This window comes from Petromyzon marinus, chromosome 6 (genome assembly GCF_048934315.1).
Source record: "Petromyzon marinus isolate PM22_M1 ecotype Great Lakes invasive population chromosome 6, UKy_Petmar_22M1.pri1.0, whole genome shotgun sequence".
Taxonomy (NCBI): Eukaryota; Metazoa; Chordata; class Hyperoartia; order Petromyzontiformes; family Petromyzontidae; genus Petromyzon; species Petromyzon marinus.
Genome location: NC_133672.1, coordinates 19,044,860 through 19,059,868, shown reverse-complemented (window position 1 = coordinate 19,059,868; position 15,009 = coordinate 19,044,860). Strand labels below are relative to the sequence as shown.

At 45.1% G+C, this 15,009-nt stretch overlaps 1 protein-coding gene across 4 annotated transcripts in view; it reads right to left on the bottom strand.

Moving 5' to 3' along the window:
• Positions 1-41: 41 nt before the first annotated feature.
• The window catches only part of LOC116939323 (striatin-3-like), a 103,175-nt gene continuing 88,207 nt past the window's right edge, over positions 42-15,009 (bottom strand). For all 4 annotated transcript variants that reach the window (XM_032947525.2, XM_032947524.2, XM_032947526.2 and 1 more), the window contains 6 exons: positions 10,423-10,544; positions 9,481-9,654; positions 8,664-8,801; positions 7,542-7,649; positions 6,701-6,787; positions 42-3,800 (listed from right to left, as the gene is read on the bottom strand). In XM_032947525.2, coding sequence (XP_032803416.2) covers positions 3,631-3,800; positions 6,701-6,787; positions 7,542-7,649; positions 8,664-8,801; positions 9,481-9,654; positions 10,423-10,544 — 799 coding nt within the window. In that variant the 3' untranslated portion in view covers positions 42-3,630. The remainder of the gene's footprint in view (positions 3,801-6,700; positions 6,788-7,541; positions 7,650-8,663; positions 8,802-9,480; positions 9,655-10,422; positions 10,545-15,009) is intronic.

Below are 15,009 nucleotides of genomic sequence, written 5' to 3'. Positions count from 1 at the left end.
AGACCACCCACGCCACACAAAGAGTTTAAAGAGAAGCCAGCTCGCTGTAAAGGTCTGCTTTTTATTGGCAAAATCTATCACTTCCCTTCCAGAAAAGAGAGCATTATTACAATAATTAGAGTTTTATGAACACAATTTTTTTCTAGTTTTATACAAGGCAAACTGTTTGTGAGCTATAAAATAACACAAGGGTAAGCAATTGTACTCTGTGTGGTATATAATTAAGGGCAAATTAAGGGCGTTACCATCACTAATTTACATGAATAGCTATAAGCAACTGTACACCGTTCTGAATCAAGATGCTTTTTTTCCTGTAATGCATTAACGTTTGCACGCTTGCGTGGCATGCAGCCGTCCGAGAGCCAATACTGTGCCGCTCGAGAGTGTGAGTACCGGTGGCCAACAAAGGAGTGAATTTGCAAACCGCTTCAAGTCTACGCGGAAGACTAGGAATTCGTTTTCTCCAATAAACCATGCAGCACACAAGCAAGCTGATGAGGAAGGGGTCTCAGGAGGCAAGGGAACACGTGGGTGGGTAGGGGAGGGGAGACGGAGGAAGGGCAGTAAGAGATGCCCACTGCTTACCTGCTCATCCTATGCTACCGCCATTCCCACACCTCGTCCCACCACACCCACCTGTCGTCCACCAGCCCCACGCCTCACTGCTCCTTATAGAACCATGACTGTGTTAAGTCAGAACCTGTGACATGCTGTTCACCCAAATCTGCATGATTAACGCTGTGTATTTCGATAAATCAATCATTAAAAAACAATAGCTGTTGCGTCCACGTGTTCCACAGACTGCACAGTTTCCTGCCTGCATTTGCTCGCCAATTTGGACCCCTGCTCCTTCCCAACAGGTGCAGCACTAGCGTCGCTACGACAGTACGTCTACCACGAGCCTCCAGCGCACGAGGGGATATGGGGGCGTTCGTGCCAACGCAATCGCCTGGACGAGTTCCCCCCCCCAACACAACTCTCGTGTGCGCAATCTCCACCGGCCCAATATCACAATCCCTCTCCCAACCACCCCAAGCCTGCACACACCTCAGCCTCATGAGAGACTGGCCTGACAAATGCATTGTCAAATAAATAACACAAAATAGGCTACTATAGTGTTGGGATGGATGGCTAGCCACTCACAAGCACGTGTGATATTTTGTAAATACAGGTTAATGTACAAGTATCACATGGTGACGGGTGTGACTTACGTGCACACGCTGCACCACCACAACCACCACTACTACCCCGCTCTGCGTGGAGCTGCGCCCCTCACGAGTCATTCCCCGCCACGGCTGTATTTTACAAGATCCCCCCCCACCGCCCCGATGGCCCGAGAGAGTGTGCGCGGTGTCGCCCGAACTGCCGAGCGTTGCATCACAAGAGGCAGGACAGACAGCATAGGAACCTGCCTGGGCTTCAAAAACAACAGCCACGCACGCATTTTATGCAGACACGCACACAAGCACCACTTCAGCAGACGACGCGTGCCTGTCATGAACTCGCAAGCACACACGCACACACTCTCGTCTATTCTAAACACATGCTGCATATGCGCATGTAACGCGACCGTGTATGCGCACACAGGCAGCACACATCATGATCTGTCAGTGTTCATGGCAATGGAAAGCGGTGCCGTGTTGACGGTGCAGCCTAAAGCTGCTGCACGTGCCACCCCTACCCTGCCCTGGCTTTTGGCTACGTCATCTGTTGGTGCCCCGTCTAATACGGTGGTGTCGTCCTCCACTGCTTTCTGTCCCCATCATTGTACCCACTGACCTGCAGTTTCTGGAAACACCACTAAACTGAAAAAAGTACATTGTTACTTTTAAAATTGTATCGTTTTAATGGCTAAATACTGTTGCCTACAATTCCAACTATTAATTCATATGACAACAGTCTGCCTGTGGTTGTTGTCAAAAACAGATATTAAGTTCACGTGCTACGGCATTCAAATATACCTCGAGACGAAGCACATGTCGGGTATACAGCTGGGTGGCAATATGGCAGTGTTGAACTAACATTCAGGTCGTGGGTCTACATCTAGGATGGAGGTCGACTCACCCTGTAAATGCCACCGAGCATGATGGGTACAACACTGGTATGTCAACAGTGGGTCGTCTATGCATTAAATCCCCTTTGCCATAAGAAAATATAATTTTCTCCACTGGCCCTAGACCTCCAATGATGGTGGTGAGCATTATCCCTGTTTGGGAAGTGATAGACTTTAAAGTTGTATATTGTTGTAACATCAAGCATAATGTTTTTTTTGTGTTTTTGCTTTTTTGTTAAAAACAATATTGTGTTTAAAATAATAGATATTTCCCCACGCAAGCGTGTAACATTGGACCTGCATCTCGTGCGTGTGTAACATTTAATTACTGTGTGCGTGCCAATTATTCATAGGTACCCAACAGTTGGTTAAAATGTGGGCTTCTCCAATGGACAGAAAATATTTTCCCATGTCTACTATGAACAAATCTCAGCCCTACCATAACGCAATGCCTTGAACAACACATTCTTATCGGGGTGACCACAAACATATGTTCCTCACACCATCTGGAACACAAAAATGAATCGATAACCAACTCCTCAGACAGAATAGCTAACATTTTGGGTTGCAACCAGCATGTTATTTTTGGCAAAACTGGTGTCTTTGCACTGCGATGAGTATTGACCAGAGCATATAATAAAGTAGTAACAGGCCCAGTGCATCTTATGGCCTGGTATCCTGGGGAGAGCTTTGCTTTCCTTTCCTGTTCTGTTCCTTTTTAAAATTTTGGCAGGGAAGGGCACAGATAAGTTTGGCCGGCTACGTATAAAAAGGGCACGTTGACACGGCGTAATATGGAACTGTAGTGGGGGGAGGCATGCAGCTCTCTTTCAACACGGTGGATGTGAGAGAGGAAGGGGAGGAGAGGGGGTAGGAGGAGGGAGGCCGAGGCAGCCCCGGCGCTTAGCGTGCATCGTGGCACAATCCCCCCGAGCAGGAGTGCTACCTTTGTACAGTCTCGAGTACACAACACGCACGCACGCCCCTCGTCAGATCCTGCCAAGCAAAGCGTATTTAAAACACAGCAGAGGAACCCTCCGTACATACGGCAACAGCATAAAATTGAGAATACATTTTCAGCTATACAAGTCACCAACATACATTCCTATTATACCGTAGTACCCCTCCACCAGTCGACAGCGGGTTAGGGGGTTCTGGGTTGAAGACAGCCCTGTGCGCGGGGATCCGAGTGTTACAGTGACCGTGGGAAATAATTATGCCCCCAGGAGAAACGAAACGCAGGGGGTAAAAAAAAAAAAAGCCCAACACCACCCCAGCCATCTCGCTTGTTTCCTTTACGCAAGCGCGACCTGTGTTAGTGTCCCGCGCCTGCGTCAATCCACTTAGCCCCGGCGTTGGCAGACGTGCGTCCCGCGGTCCGAGCCCATGGCTCGTCGCCGGTTGGTGTCGGCGAGCGGCCGAGGACTCTGGGACCATCTGCTCGCGGCAGGACGCAGTGCGAAGAGTGGTGGTGCCTCCGGGCACGCACCTCACCGCTCCCCTGCCCCCCACCTCGCGCCGTAGCCGAGAGCCCGCAGGAGGTGGGCGGGCGACGGGGGCACGCGTTTGTGCGGCCGTTATACGAAGACCTTTGCCAGGGCATCAGCACCGGCGCTGGCGATGAAGGCCTTTGATGGGTGGAAGGCCACGTCGTGGATTGCCTCGTCAAACTTCTTGCGGTGCGCAGTGATCTCCTGCACACACGTCTTGCTCTCCAGGTTCCACAGCCGGATTGAGCAATCGTGACCTGACAAAGAGGAGGGAGAGGGATCACCGTTATGCGGAGTGCAGGGGGCTTTTGTTTGAGAGGCCACCAGGTAGGGGCCACAGGCACATGTGCAGGGCTTGTGCCAATGAGCAGGTAGTTAGGCACCTGGGGTAGAGGGTACATTGCATTTCATTTATCTAAATTACCATTACATCAAGCCACATTACCATTGTCTTTGATCTCTTGTGATGACAGCCTTCATCACAATGTGGTCTAAATGTTTACACAGATGCCATGGTGACATAACAAATGTTTGTGAATGTGGAGCGAAACAATGGAGCACAGTCATTCACTGCCCATCAATATCAATGATTGGCGACACTGAAGCAACCCATCAACTTACAGCCAGTGCCATTGATTGGCTCAAAAACTTAGATATAAATGTACAACTTTTGAATGACAGCTACAGTGTCATCCACTCCTTCATAACCGAGGTGCACTATTTATATTGGACATTGCATGATTGTTAGATGCCAAACCTTAGTTGCTTGACTATTCTATCACATCTTGAATGTTAACATTTCCTTGCTGCAGAGCTTCAAAATAACCATTGTAAATAAAATAAAGGCCCAGGAATACATTCGAACCAAACTCTAGCTTACCTTGAACAACTTAAACAGCTCATTTAAAACTGGCCAGCATAAGTACAGGCGGTCTCGGGTTTACTACGGTTCGATTCACGATGATCCACATTCACGACGTGAATGTGGATCATCGATTTACGACACAGAAACTGGATTAATTTCGCATCTTCCGACAATTCCAAATACATTTGAACAGTCAGTCTGGTTTCCGATGTGACTTGGCATAGAGCTTTTGTTATTCTCTTTGCATATTAAACCCTGTTAAATATGGTTGATAATAGGAAAAAATACGTGGCAAGTGATCTGCTTACATATTCTTGGTTCTTTCAGGTAAAGTCACGTAGAAGGGAAACAATAAAATAAAAAAAATATAAAACAATAAAATTCTCACGAGGTTTCGACTGCAACACAAGCAATCATCATCAGGTGTGAAAACCACAGCAAGAAAATTTGAAAACGTCGTGAGAATTTTATTGTTTTATATTTTTTTTATTTTATTGTTTCCCTTCTACGTGACTTTACCGAAAGAACCAAGAATATAATACAACACGCTACATTCATGAAATCGTATTCACGCGGTTCGCATTCATCGTTTAGAAAATGCCAGAATGCAGTCACGAAAGCTTTAAATCTAAATTTGATCTGCTTATAGTTTAACATGTCGGCTTTCGCAACTAATATCCATAGTATAGGTTTTTTTGGGTTAGACCGCGTAAATAAAAATGTGTTATTAAATCCGCCACCACCCGACGCAGCCAATTCGTTAGGTTCGTCACGTAAACAAAACATGCCAATTCGTTACTGTACAGCACACCGGTGTGTTGGAGAGCAAAACCACAACATTTACAATCTGAGTACACAGAAATGTTATCATTCCATTGTTCAATGACATACAAATACGAGTTATTTATGTAGAAAAGCCGCAAGATATGCTTTTCTGGAGGATAACACGAGCATTTTTCACGTCGGAAACTGAAATAATCTGGAGAATATCCACACAAGGGGTTAAAACATTTCAAATGAGTTTTAGATTGAGGCCAGAATGCTGTCTACCTGCCACCACATAGCCCAGGAAGTTGGGAGTCTCAAAGTGCTTCTGTCACACCACGACTATTAGTTATATTTGAAATCGTATTATTTCTGGCTCATTATATTCTTCTGACTCTACATTAGGGGCTTGCATTCCGAGTTATTGGGACACTGAGCAAAATTAAGTCGTGAAAGAACACCACTGTGGGTGGTCTCATTGTGGCCCAAGACGGCACTGGCTCCATGCCGCACTTGGAAAGAGTAACAACAGTAAACAAAAAAACTAGAAAAGCCTCGATGTATCTCAAATCTATTTCATAGGGCTCCTACATTGGGATAGTTTGCTAATTCCAAAAGTGTTATACATGTGGGAGAAAACCAGAATATCCAGAGAAATTCCCCACATAGGGAGGGATAAAACACTCTCACAGGCATAGATTCACAAACCCGCGAGAGCTGTACCGTTTTTTCCAAGCTATTTCACGGCCCAGCAGGTTTCGGAGTTTCACAAACCTACATGATCCACCAACCCTTGCCTCTAAAGTACTGGACTACAGATGTGCTTCAACACACTGGCTACATCGTGTATCACTTCAGATTGCGGTAAAACGTGCGTGCTGTTCCGATGGTGAGGCAGGCTACCAATAAAACAGCCCCTTCAGCGGTTGCCTCTGTCAGGTAAATAATGCCATTCCCTCCCAGCCGCAACATATGGGAATATCATGAGAACGTGGCTGAAGAATGTGTCGTGTCCAGCTATGAATATGGGCACATCTGCAGAACAGCTATGTTCACAGCTCCATCATGATTCAAGTTGTGGTCCCGGCAAAAGTGGTGTAGTTTCTATATCTGTCTAACTCGTTGCAGACTTGCTGGAAGTATGTGTTAATGTTTTACACATTTTTATAAAGCACAACTATTAAGTTTAATATTTTGACATTTGTATTACCTTAAAATTGCTTTAATATCTCCAAAAAACCCTAACTACACTCAGATCCTTAATTTATCCATGCAAGAGCCCATTTTTCTTATGCCATTTTACACTGTTACTCCCAGCCAGGAATCGAACCCAGGTTGTTTGGAATCGTGGTGCATTACACACACCACTGCACCCCCAATCCACCCCATGACACATGATCCATCAGACTCCCCACACAGTAAGTACGACACACGGCCCATACAGATAATGGCCACCCCCTCCAAGTGCCAGCCAGAAGGGTGTTTGGTGCATGGTGCTATTTTGCGTGCGCGAATGTGCACCCTCACTTCCAGACATCAGGTAGAGGCCATTGGGGTCCACGGCCAAGCAGGTGACGGCGTCCAGGTGAGCCACCATCGAGTGCACCTGTTTCCCTGTTGGTGCAAAGTAAGCCCCATTGAAGAGCGATGGTGTATCAAATCGATTAGCACAGTTGGCTACAAACAGAGAGAAATAAGATCAACATTCATACAACTACAAATCAGGAGACCAATGGGACAAGTGATACGAGTCAAATCCAGAATGTCTCTCTGCTCGAGTGGGCCTTGGCAGCCAGAGTTAAAAATGATACATTCCTATGCCGGGCATTGTTGATTCTAGAAAACAAGCAATGGAAGAGCCTTTATGATGCTTAAAAAATGTCAACGTGATATAATTCTCAATTGAGCATTGAGGTGCTCGTCTTGGTGGTGGATGTTCCTCATTCCTATGGTAGGGGTGAGTCTATCCAATGGACAACCACTGTTGGCATCCCAACAGAGTGCAACTCATCAACCCCGGAGGGACCATGGGTTGCATCAACCCCCAACCCTTAAGACTGCGATCCACTGACCCTTAACCACCTGGCCGATTGGGTACTTGTTATGGCCAAAGTGGTAAGCCAATTAACTTCCACTTTTTTCTATTACAACCACAATCTTTGGATCTCACTAAGTCTAATCAGAGAGTTTCCATCCATTACTTTGTTTTAATCATATTTAAAAGCATATTTTTTTCTAATTTGGCATTTAAAAAAATAGTTTGGTATTGTTCTGAAGAAGGATGCGATGAGCTTCATGCGAGAGACTGAATCACTATGTGACGAGGTGTCATATAAGGTGTTACGCAATGCCGATGATGTTGATGTACCCGTGTTGTTGTCGAAAAACTTGATGTGACGGTCCTCGTGTGCCGTCACGGTGATGGGCAGCGTTGGGTGGGACACCACACGATTTATTTGGTTCCCCAGCGGTGTGTCTGGGGTAGAGATGGTACAAGGGCATACACATGTAGACACACACGGGTGCACACGACATTACCAACAAATATCAGCCAAGCAGCAAAGCGACGACCTTAGCAAAAACAAAAGAAACACAAAAGCATTTACAATAAGTTTGTATTTGTGAATGCCACCGATTGTCACCACCACTATTTACTGAATCTCAGGAGACATTTTCATAACGTTTCTGTTGACATGTTAAACCAAATACACCAAGTATCTTGCATATTGGGATTTTTTTTAATGAATGCTATGAACACACATTGTGTAAAACTTATGAGAAATCCATTAATATTATGCAAATTCTACATGAGTACTACACAAGGTAAATAATAATAATAAATTGCAATCTTTTTACAATCTGCTGATGTAAAATAGCCTCCCCCACCACACGGACTGACGTATTAGCCACGGCTGAGATTCAAACTCAGGTTTGCTATTTTTATAATGCATGCACCAACCACTGCGGCACTGGTATAATACTGGTTAATTACAGAATAAAGAAAGTGGTTGATGGCAGCAGTTGTACCAAATCGAATAAGTCACATTTCGATGATGGAGGACAGTCTCACCAGAACAAAACACGATTGGCTTTCCACATCCCAAAGGTGCTGAGGAGCCAGCTCAGGCATCTACTTAGTGCCACCACACCGGGTACTGGTTATAATGTATCTATTATGTTGTTGGTTTTAATGTTTAGTTTGGAGTGCCGCACTCGAATAAAGGAATTTTGAAAAATAAATTTTTGAGAATCCGTGCATATGCAGATGCACATGAAGATGCTGGAAATGTCACATTATAGCAAAGAGTAACTTGAAAGTTCAAAACAGAATGTAACAAAATCATATATTCTCAGCCCATAATGCTTACGGGGTCGGTAAATTACCACTTGGTGGTAAACCAACAGCGGCCATCCCCTTTGGAGAGGCTTACCCCCAACGTGAAGAACATGGAATCCCCACTTCTGGCACAGGGACGGCTGCTGGCCTCACCAGTTTCAATGCGAGACTCGAGTGTGATGACGGGCTTGGCAGTCTCCATGTCAAACACCAGCGTGTCACCGCCCCCAAACGTGGCCACCAGGTGCGAAGCATCGCTCACAAAGTCCACCGACACCGGGATGCCATGCTCTGTGCAGGGCAACGCGAGGAGAGGGAATGGAATGTGAGCACTGCAGGGCTGTGGTACTGCCACCGGTCGTTCAGCTGAATGCCAAGGCACATGTGACACTAAGCTTTGTAACGATATAAGAAAACACATGCTTCACACACAATAGGCATCACCCTGATATCCAGGGTATCAAAGCTGAACAGGGTGTTGGACTGTATGCATTCTGTATGTGGTAGTATTCTAAAGTGGCATTGTGTCCATGCTGTGTGCAGTAATGTGGCTTGTTTTGTAGCACCTAGCCTGACACGAGCTGGGGTGACATCACTTCCTCAGTGGCAAACGATGGCTGTTATTGCATTGATGCTAGTCCTGTGCTTATCCTCCATACTCATCCCTGCATACCACTCCCCCGTCATCTACTGCCCTCTATGCACTCTGTTATAGCAACCAATGCTTTCTGTCAAAGCCTCCAGTCAACCATCACTCAGTGGGAGGTTACTCATTCTCCTCTACTACACCAACTCCTTTTGTTCCTTTGTGACTGCCTCGCTCCATAAAATACATTTGCCCCCTGTTACTGTACAGCATCCTGAAATGAAATATTTAGAGGGTGTACAAATCCGAATCGTATTGAATTGTTCTCGTGCTGGACGAACTAGCTGTGCTGCGTCTGGTGCTGTGGCCCCTTAGAGCACACACCCTTGTCGGGATTGTAGGTGTTGAGGCAGGGTGGCGAGTCCTGGCACGAGGGGTCCCACAGGCGCACGGTGCCGTCGGCGGAGCACGAGAGCAGCCGGCGCCGGAGACTGCTGTAGGCCAGCCCCCACACAGCGTCGCTGTGCCCCAGCAGCGTCTGTCCCAGCACACTCGCCTCTGTGGGACGCAAACACAATGAGCACATAGCCACAAATGTACACATACAAACAGGGCGAGGGCAATTTGTTAGTAAGCACCTCTTTAGGCTCAAACAGTGCACAAAGGGGTGCTATGGCCAGCACCACGCCTAGCCGAGTCGATCTCTCCCCAGTGTTGAGATATTACTATTTATTGATGCCAATCGTGGCTACGATCGAACTCAGGTTGCTGGATTTGTAGCGCAGTGTGCTAACAAACTACTACGCCACAGATTCCCACATCACGTGTGTGCACATACGCACAGTAAAACAGGAATATACACGTACGAACAGACACCAATACATAATATCCTGGTACTATTGGATTTGTGCATCAATCAGAAATCACATTGAGGTTTACAAGATTACAATGTGGCATACCGACCACTATTCCACAACAATATATGTATAAATTTTACCCTGAAAAGATCCTCATCAGTGAGCCATACCCAGCAACAGACTGCCATGAAAGCCTCCAGTTATGTGAAGAGGCTGCCTCTTCACATAACTGGTTAATGCTGCTTCCGTGAGAATGTATTAACATAGATAAATAAATAACACCCCGCTCAAACCATTAGAGTCAGCAGGATGGACATCGAAGGGATGAGCGAGGCTGGCTTGACAAGTAAGATTACGTGAGTATTGGTACCATGCACCAGGAGACAAGGTGAGTGCATGTGTCTGTATGTGAGAGAGATTTTCTAGAAAGCGAGAGCAGCAAGGGGGGGCAAATGGTCAGGGCACTAACCAAAAGTGTCGTAGGGGTCGATGTTGGGACTAGGCATGTTCCAGCAGCGGATGGAGGCGTCCGTTCCACCGCTAAAGCACTGCTCCCCACTTGTGCTGATGGCCAAGCTCAGCACGGGGCCCCTGCACACCACAGCACGGAGAGGGGAAGACGCTCCATTCATGCATGGCCTTGAAATAGGCAAGCTTTGTTATAACCCGAGGATGCAGTCCTGGGGTCCAAGAGAGTCAGCATGAGGTCTTTGGTATGCACATTTTAAACTTGTGCATGACCTCACGGAAGACGTTTAAAGTTGTATTACACAACGGGATTAAAGAGGTCATCTTATGTGAGTAAATACACATTAGTGTTTGTATGGTTCAGCGCTTTCAGACCCAGTCGTTGGAACAGTATAGAATATTTTAGGTTCATATGCTAGAGTTAAAGGTCGTGAGGCAAGCATGCATACAATGCATCAACTACTACACTTCAGAAGCTGCCTCAATAAACAGTAGCTGCCCTGATTTCACAGATGAACTGGCTCAGCGTTTCGGATCCCCCTGAACCACCTGGCCATAGCTTTCCCTGTGTTTACAACGAGACTATTGACCAATTCTGACTAAAATCAAATTACTTTGCCTGTTTAATAATTTCTGCAAGTGTATACTGCCTCATACCTGGTTGGGGTATCGTAGAGTACTTGAATAAAAATGGACTGGTTAGGAGTTCAAATTTCAGTTTTAGGCCAACTCAGGCCATCAGCCATTCTGGGGAGATACAATGTGATATTTTGTGAAGAAATCAAACGTGGCTATACCATGGAGAGATGAGAGCCTGCCAAACTATGCGGAATGTTCACAACAGACTCAAGGTCACGACTGAAGAGGGCCACTGCCCAATGCCTGTTCAAGCCAGTAAACTTAATTCGTCATTAACCTAACTAAGTGTAATACAAATGAGTATCCGGTGTTTAGAGGTATATCTATAAAGCACCAAGTAAATGCGCTGCGCTGTACACAGCTGCACACGTCAATAAATGCTTTCCAGCTAAACATTTTTCTCTCCCGTTTTAACTGTGGATTTGTGACGGCATGCACGCTCACAATTTTAATCAGGCAATTAATCAAACACTTGGTGACTCAGGGCCGCCAATTTAATCAGCCGGCAGTGCTCACAACCTCTCGCGTGACCTTCTAGACCGGAAAGATCAATCGCCCATCAGTTAGTATGAGTCATGGAGCTGTCCTGCAGCATCTTTCCATGAACGAGGCAAAGGCTTGTGAAGAGAGAAAGACCTTTCCAATGCATGCACTCTCCCTGGGGAAGTGTGCCCTGTGCCTTAAACCTGCCTGTAACGACATGCCAGTCCCAATGACTCTGGTTCAATTTCAGGCCATGCACACTGTACAACTGGCATTGGAATCTGGCCTCAGCTTTCTCCATGCTCCCAACAAATGAGGGGATGGAAATCATCTTCACTGATGGTCTTCAGGCAGTTGTAGATATTCCACATTTCTATTGTGGGAGACTGTTTACCCAAAAGTTACACTTTTTTTATACCATCATGTCACAAGCTAAATACATTTCCATTTTGAACTCTGGGAGTCACCAGCATCAGAAAACCCTGGGTGTGACATCAGGGAAGAGAATCAGTTCTGAAACCTAAATAGGCCTCTCATACCCTCACGAGGGCTGCTGCCTAACAATAAAACCTTTAACTTTATTTTCAGAGCTGGAATAAGACAAGTTATGTGAAGAAAAACATCTACTGTGATTGTTAATGTGCATGCAGTCAATAGTGACCGTGCTAGGACTATCAACTCATTTTACTTGACAACACAATTTGACAATTTAATCGCTGGTGGTTTCCTGTATTCCAATTCATCTCCGTGTCTGCTCAGCACCACCGACACACAAGCCCCCCCCCCCCCCCCCGAACCACCCAGCCACTTCTAGCAAAACTCCAGCAACCCAGAAAGTGGTTGTCATTTGGACCACTAAGAAGTTGAGGTTTTCCCCAGCCATGATTTGAATCCACAACCTTCAAAATGCCAGCCAAGAAACAAAACCACAATGCCACCTCACCACCCACTTTAGGTGAATTTATCCTCATTTGTTGTTCTTCCCCGCAACTTCGATTAGCACGGTTGGCTACATACGGTGCCAAAGAAGTTCAACATTCCTAAAATGTTAAATTAATGCATGGCAGTGTGTGGAGACCAAGACAAGAGACACAACGGGCCCAGGCAGAGTGCTATCCACACATTTTCATTCTACATGCTGAGTCAGCCTGAAAAAGCGCTCATTAACAGTGTTTACCCGACATTCTATCAAGCTAAACAAGGGGGGGGGGAAACCTTTGTTTTGATCTCATTGAGTCATGTCTCATCCACTAGGGGGCACAAGAGAAACATGGAAGGCCTCACTCTCTAAAGAGGGAGTTGGAGAGGATCTGAAAACGATGGCAAAAAAATCAAAGAATCGAAGTTGGGTTGATCAGTGAGGTTATACCTACCCGTGATGGGAGGGTCACTGTAGAAAGGTAAACAGTCTCTCACTCTCAACCTTTGAGAACTAATGCAATCTAATTCCACTTTATTATTTTGAATTATGCATCATATAATACCGCGTTGAACTAAGAACTACATGATTAGGCGCTTTCGTGACTGCAGGAATTACTCTTTGGTTTTTTCGGTAAAGTCACGTAGAAATAATAATAATATTTTTTATTATTATTTCTACGTGACTTTACCGAAAAAAACAAAGAGTAAGAACTACATTTTTAAGAGGTCCTTGCCTTTAATATCTGGCAGTTCAACAACATTGATTAAACCAAGCCTGACACTGCTGATGAGACACCGTATGTCAAAACCAGTCCAGTGTTTGCTTGTACTGAATCAATAATGCTGAAATTATTCACTCCTAGATGGCTTTCGGGCCAGCGGGTTCTGTAAATAAGACTATTTTCATGTGGAAAGACAGATATACGACAGATGCATATTGTCATTTCATTAATTTAGTTATTTATATTATCAACGATGCTAATGGGTAATGACACTCGTCCAGATCATAAACATATTTTTGTGTTTTAGGTTGTACGTTTCTGGAGATGCCCCAAAATGTATGCACTCCCCAGAAGGCCCTGTGGTGGACGGCAAGTGTAAACACTTATTTTTCATGTGGAGAAACACATATTAAAGAGACATTGTCTGCTTATCTATTTAGTAAATTTATGTTGTGTATTTATAGCTTCCAAGTTGGGGATTTTGGCTCCTTTCATGACGTTCACAAAGGGTATTTAATGTCCACAAAAAACAAACGGCATTGCCTGAACAAATTACCACAGAACTGCACCATTGACCATAGATTTTGCTACTTCTAACCCTAATAATAACTGTTTTGTGCAAGGAAATGGGGTTTTGACCAAGGAAAGAATCAGGCTTGGAGAGAACCTGGTTCACCACGTATTTCAGCAAGATATATCTTGCTTTCGCTATACAGGAAAATAAATTGGCAAGTTACTCTTGTTGACAATTACTATGATTATATATTACCTCTATTGTCAATAGGCTATAAATTCAGATATGAGAACCAGGATATTCTTTCAGAACAGAGATACATGGAAACAAGAGATTATTCAGCAGGTGACAAAAAAATTATTCAGAAGAGAAGATATGAAAAATGTCTCCAGAAATTAGGCGCGAGAGTGGGGTAGGATAAGGATATAACCAGAAGTGAATACAGTGGTACAACAGTACGTATCGGGTATATGTTGAGTACACGTCCATAGTACAGTTTTTTGGGGTTAGATCGCGTAAATATGTGTCGTTAAACCCACCACCACCCTACACAGCCAATTAGTAAGATTTGTGAAGTAAACAGAATATGCCAATTCGTTACTAGTACAGCACACCAGTGTTGGAGAGCAAAGCCACAACATTTATAATCTGAGTATGACGTTTCGCCAGAAATTACAACTAGCTTCATCAGGCGACAGCCAGATTTGTGGTGAAATCCTCCTGCACAAGTACAATGTGCTTGCATAATGTGCATGCATAATGTACCAAACTGCCACCTGGCCAGATACACCATTTGTATTGAACACAAACTGCACAGGTGATGCTACTGCTGCTGAGGATTGTGTGATGTTCACTCACTGCCATGCAACTGCATATCTACTTACAATAGAAATTAATAAATAAGAGCTGTGTACACCATTCACAGAAACATTGGCGACTAGTCACCTTTTCGCTAAAGGTTGCCAAGAACCAGTAGACGGGTAGGAGATAAGTGGTTCCGATGCGAGTGTTAATGTTCCTTTCACAGCTCAATATAACGCAACACCTGCTTGCTGAAAGATATCTCTTTAAAACCTGTATATGCTGGTGGCATTAAAGTGCATGAACGTTACATTTCAAGTTAAATTCACAGGTTTATACAAGGTCTCAAAACGTGTGTGTGTGCACAAGCTTCTCAAAATGTCGAATGCAGAAGGGTCTCCATGATCACGCGTGCGTGCGTTGTCGTGATGCTCACCTCCGCTAGCATTTCTGTGCCAGGGGAAGAAATTCTACATGGAGTGGTTCTCACCTCTTTTGGCAGTTCTGA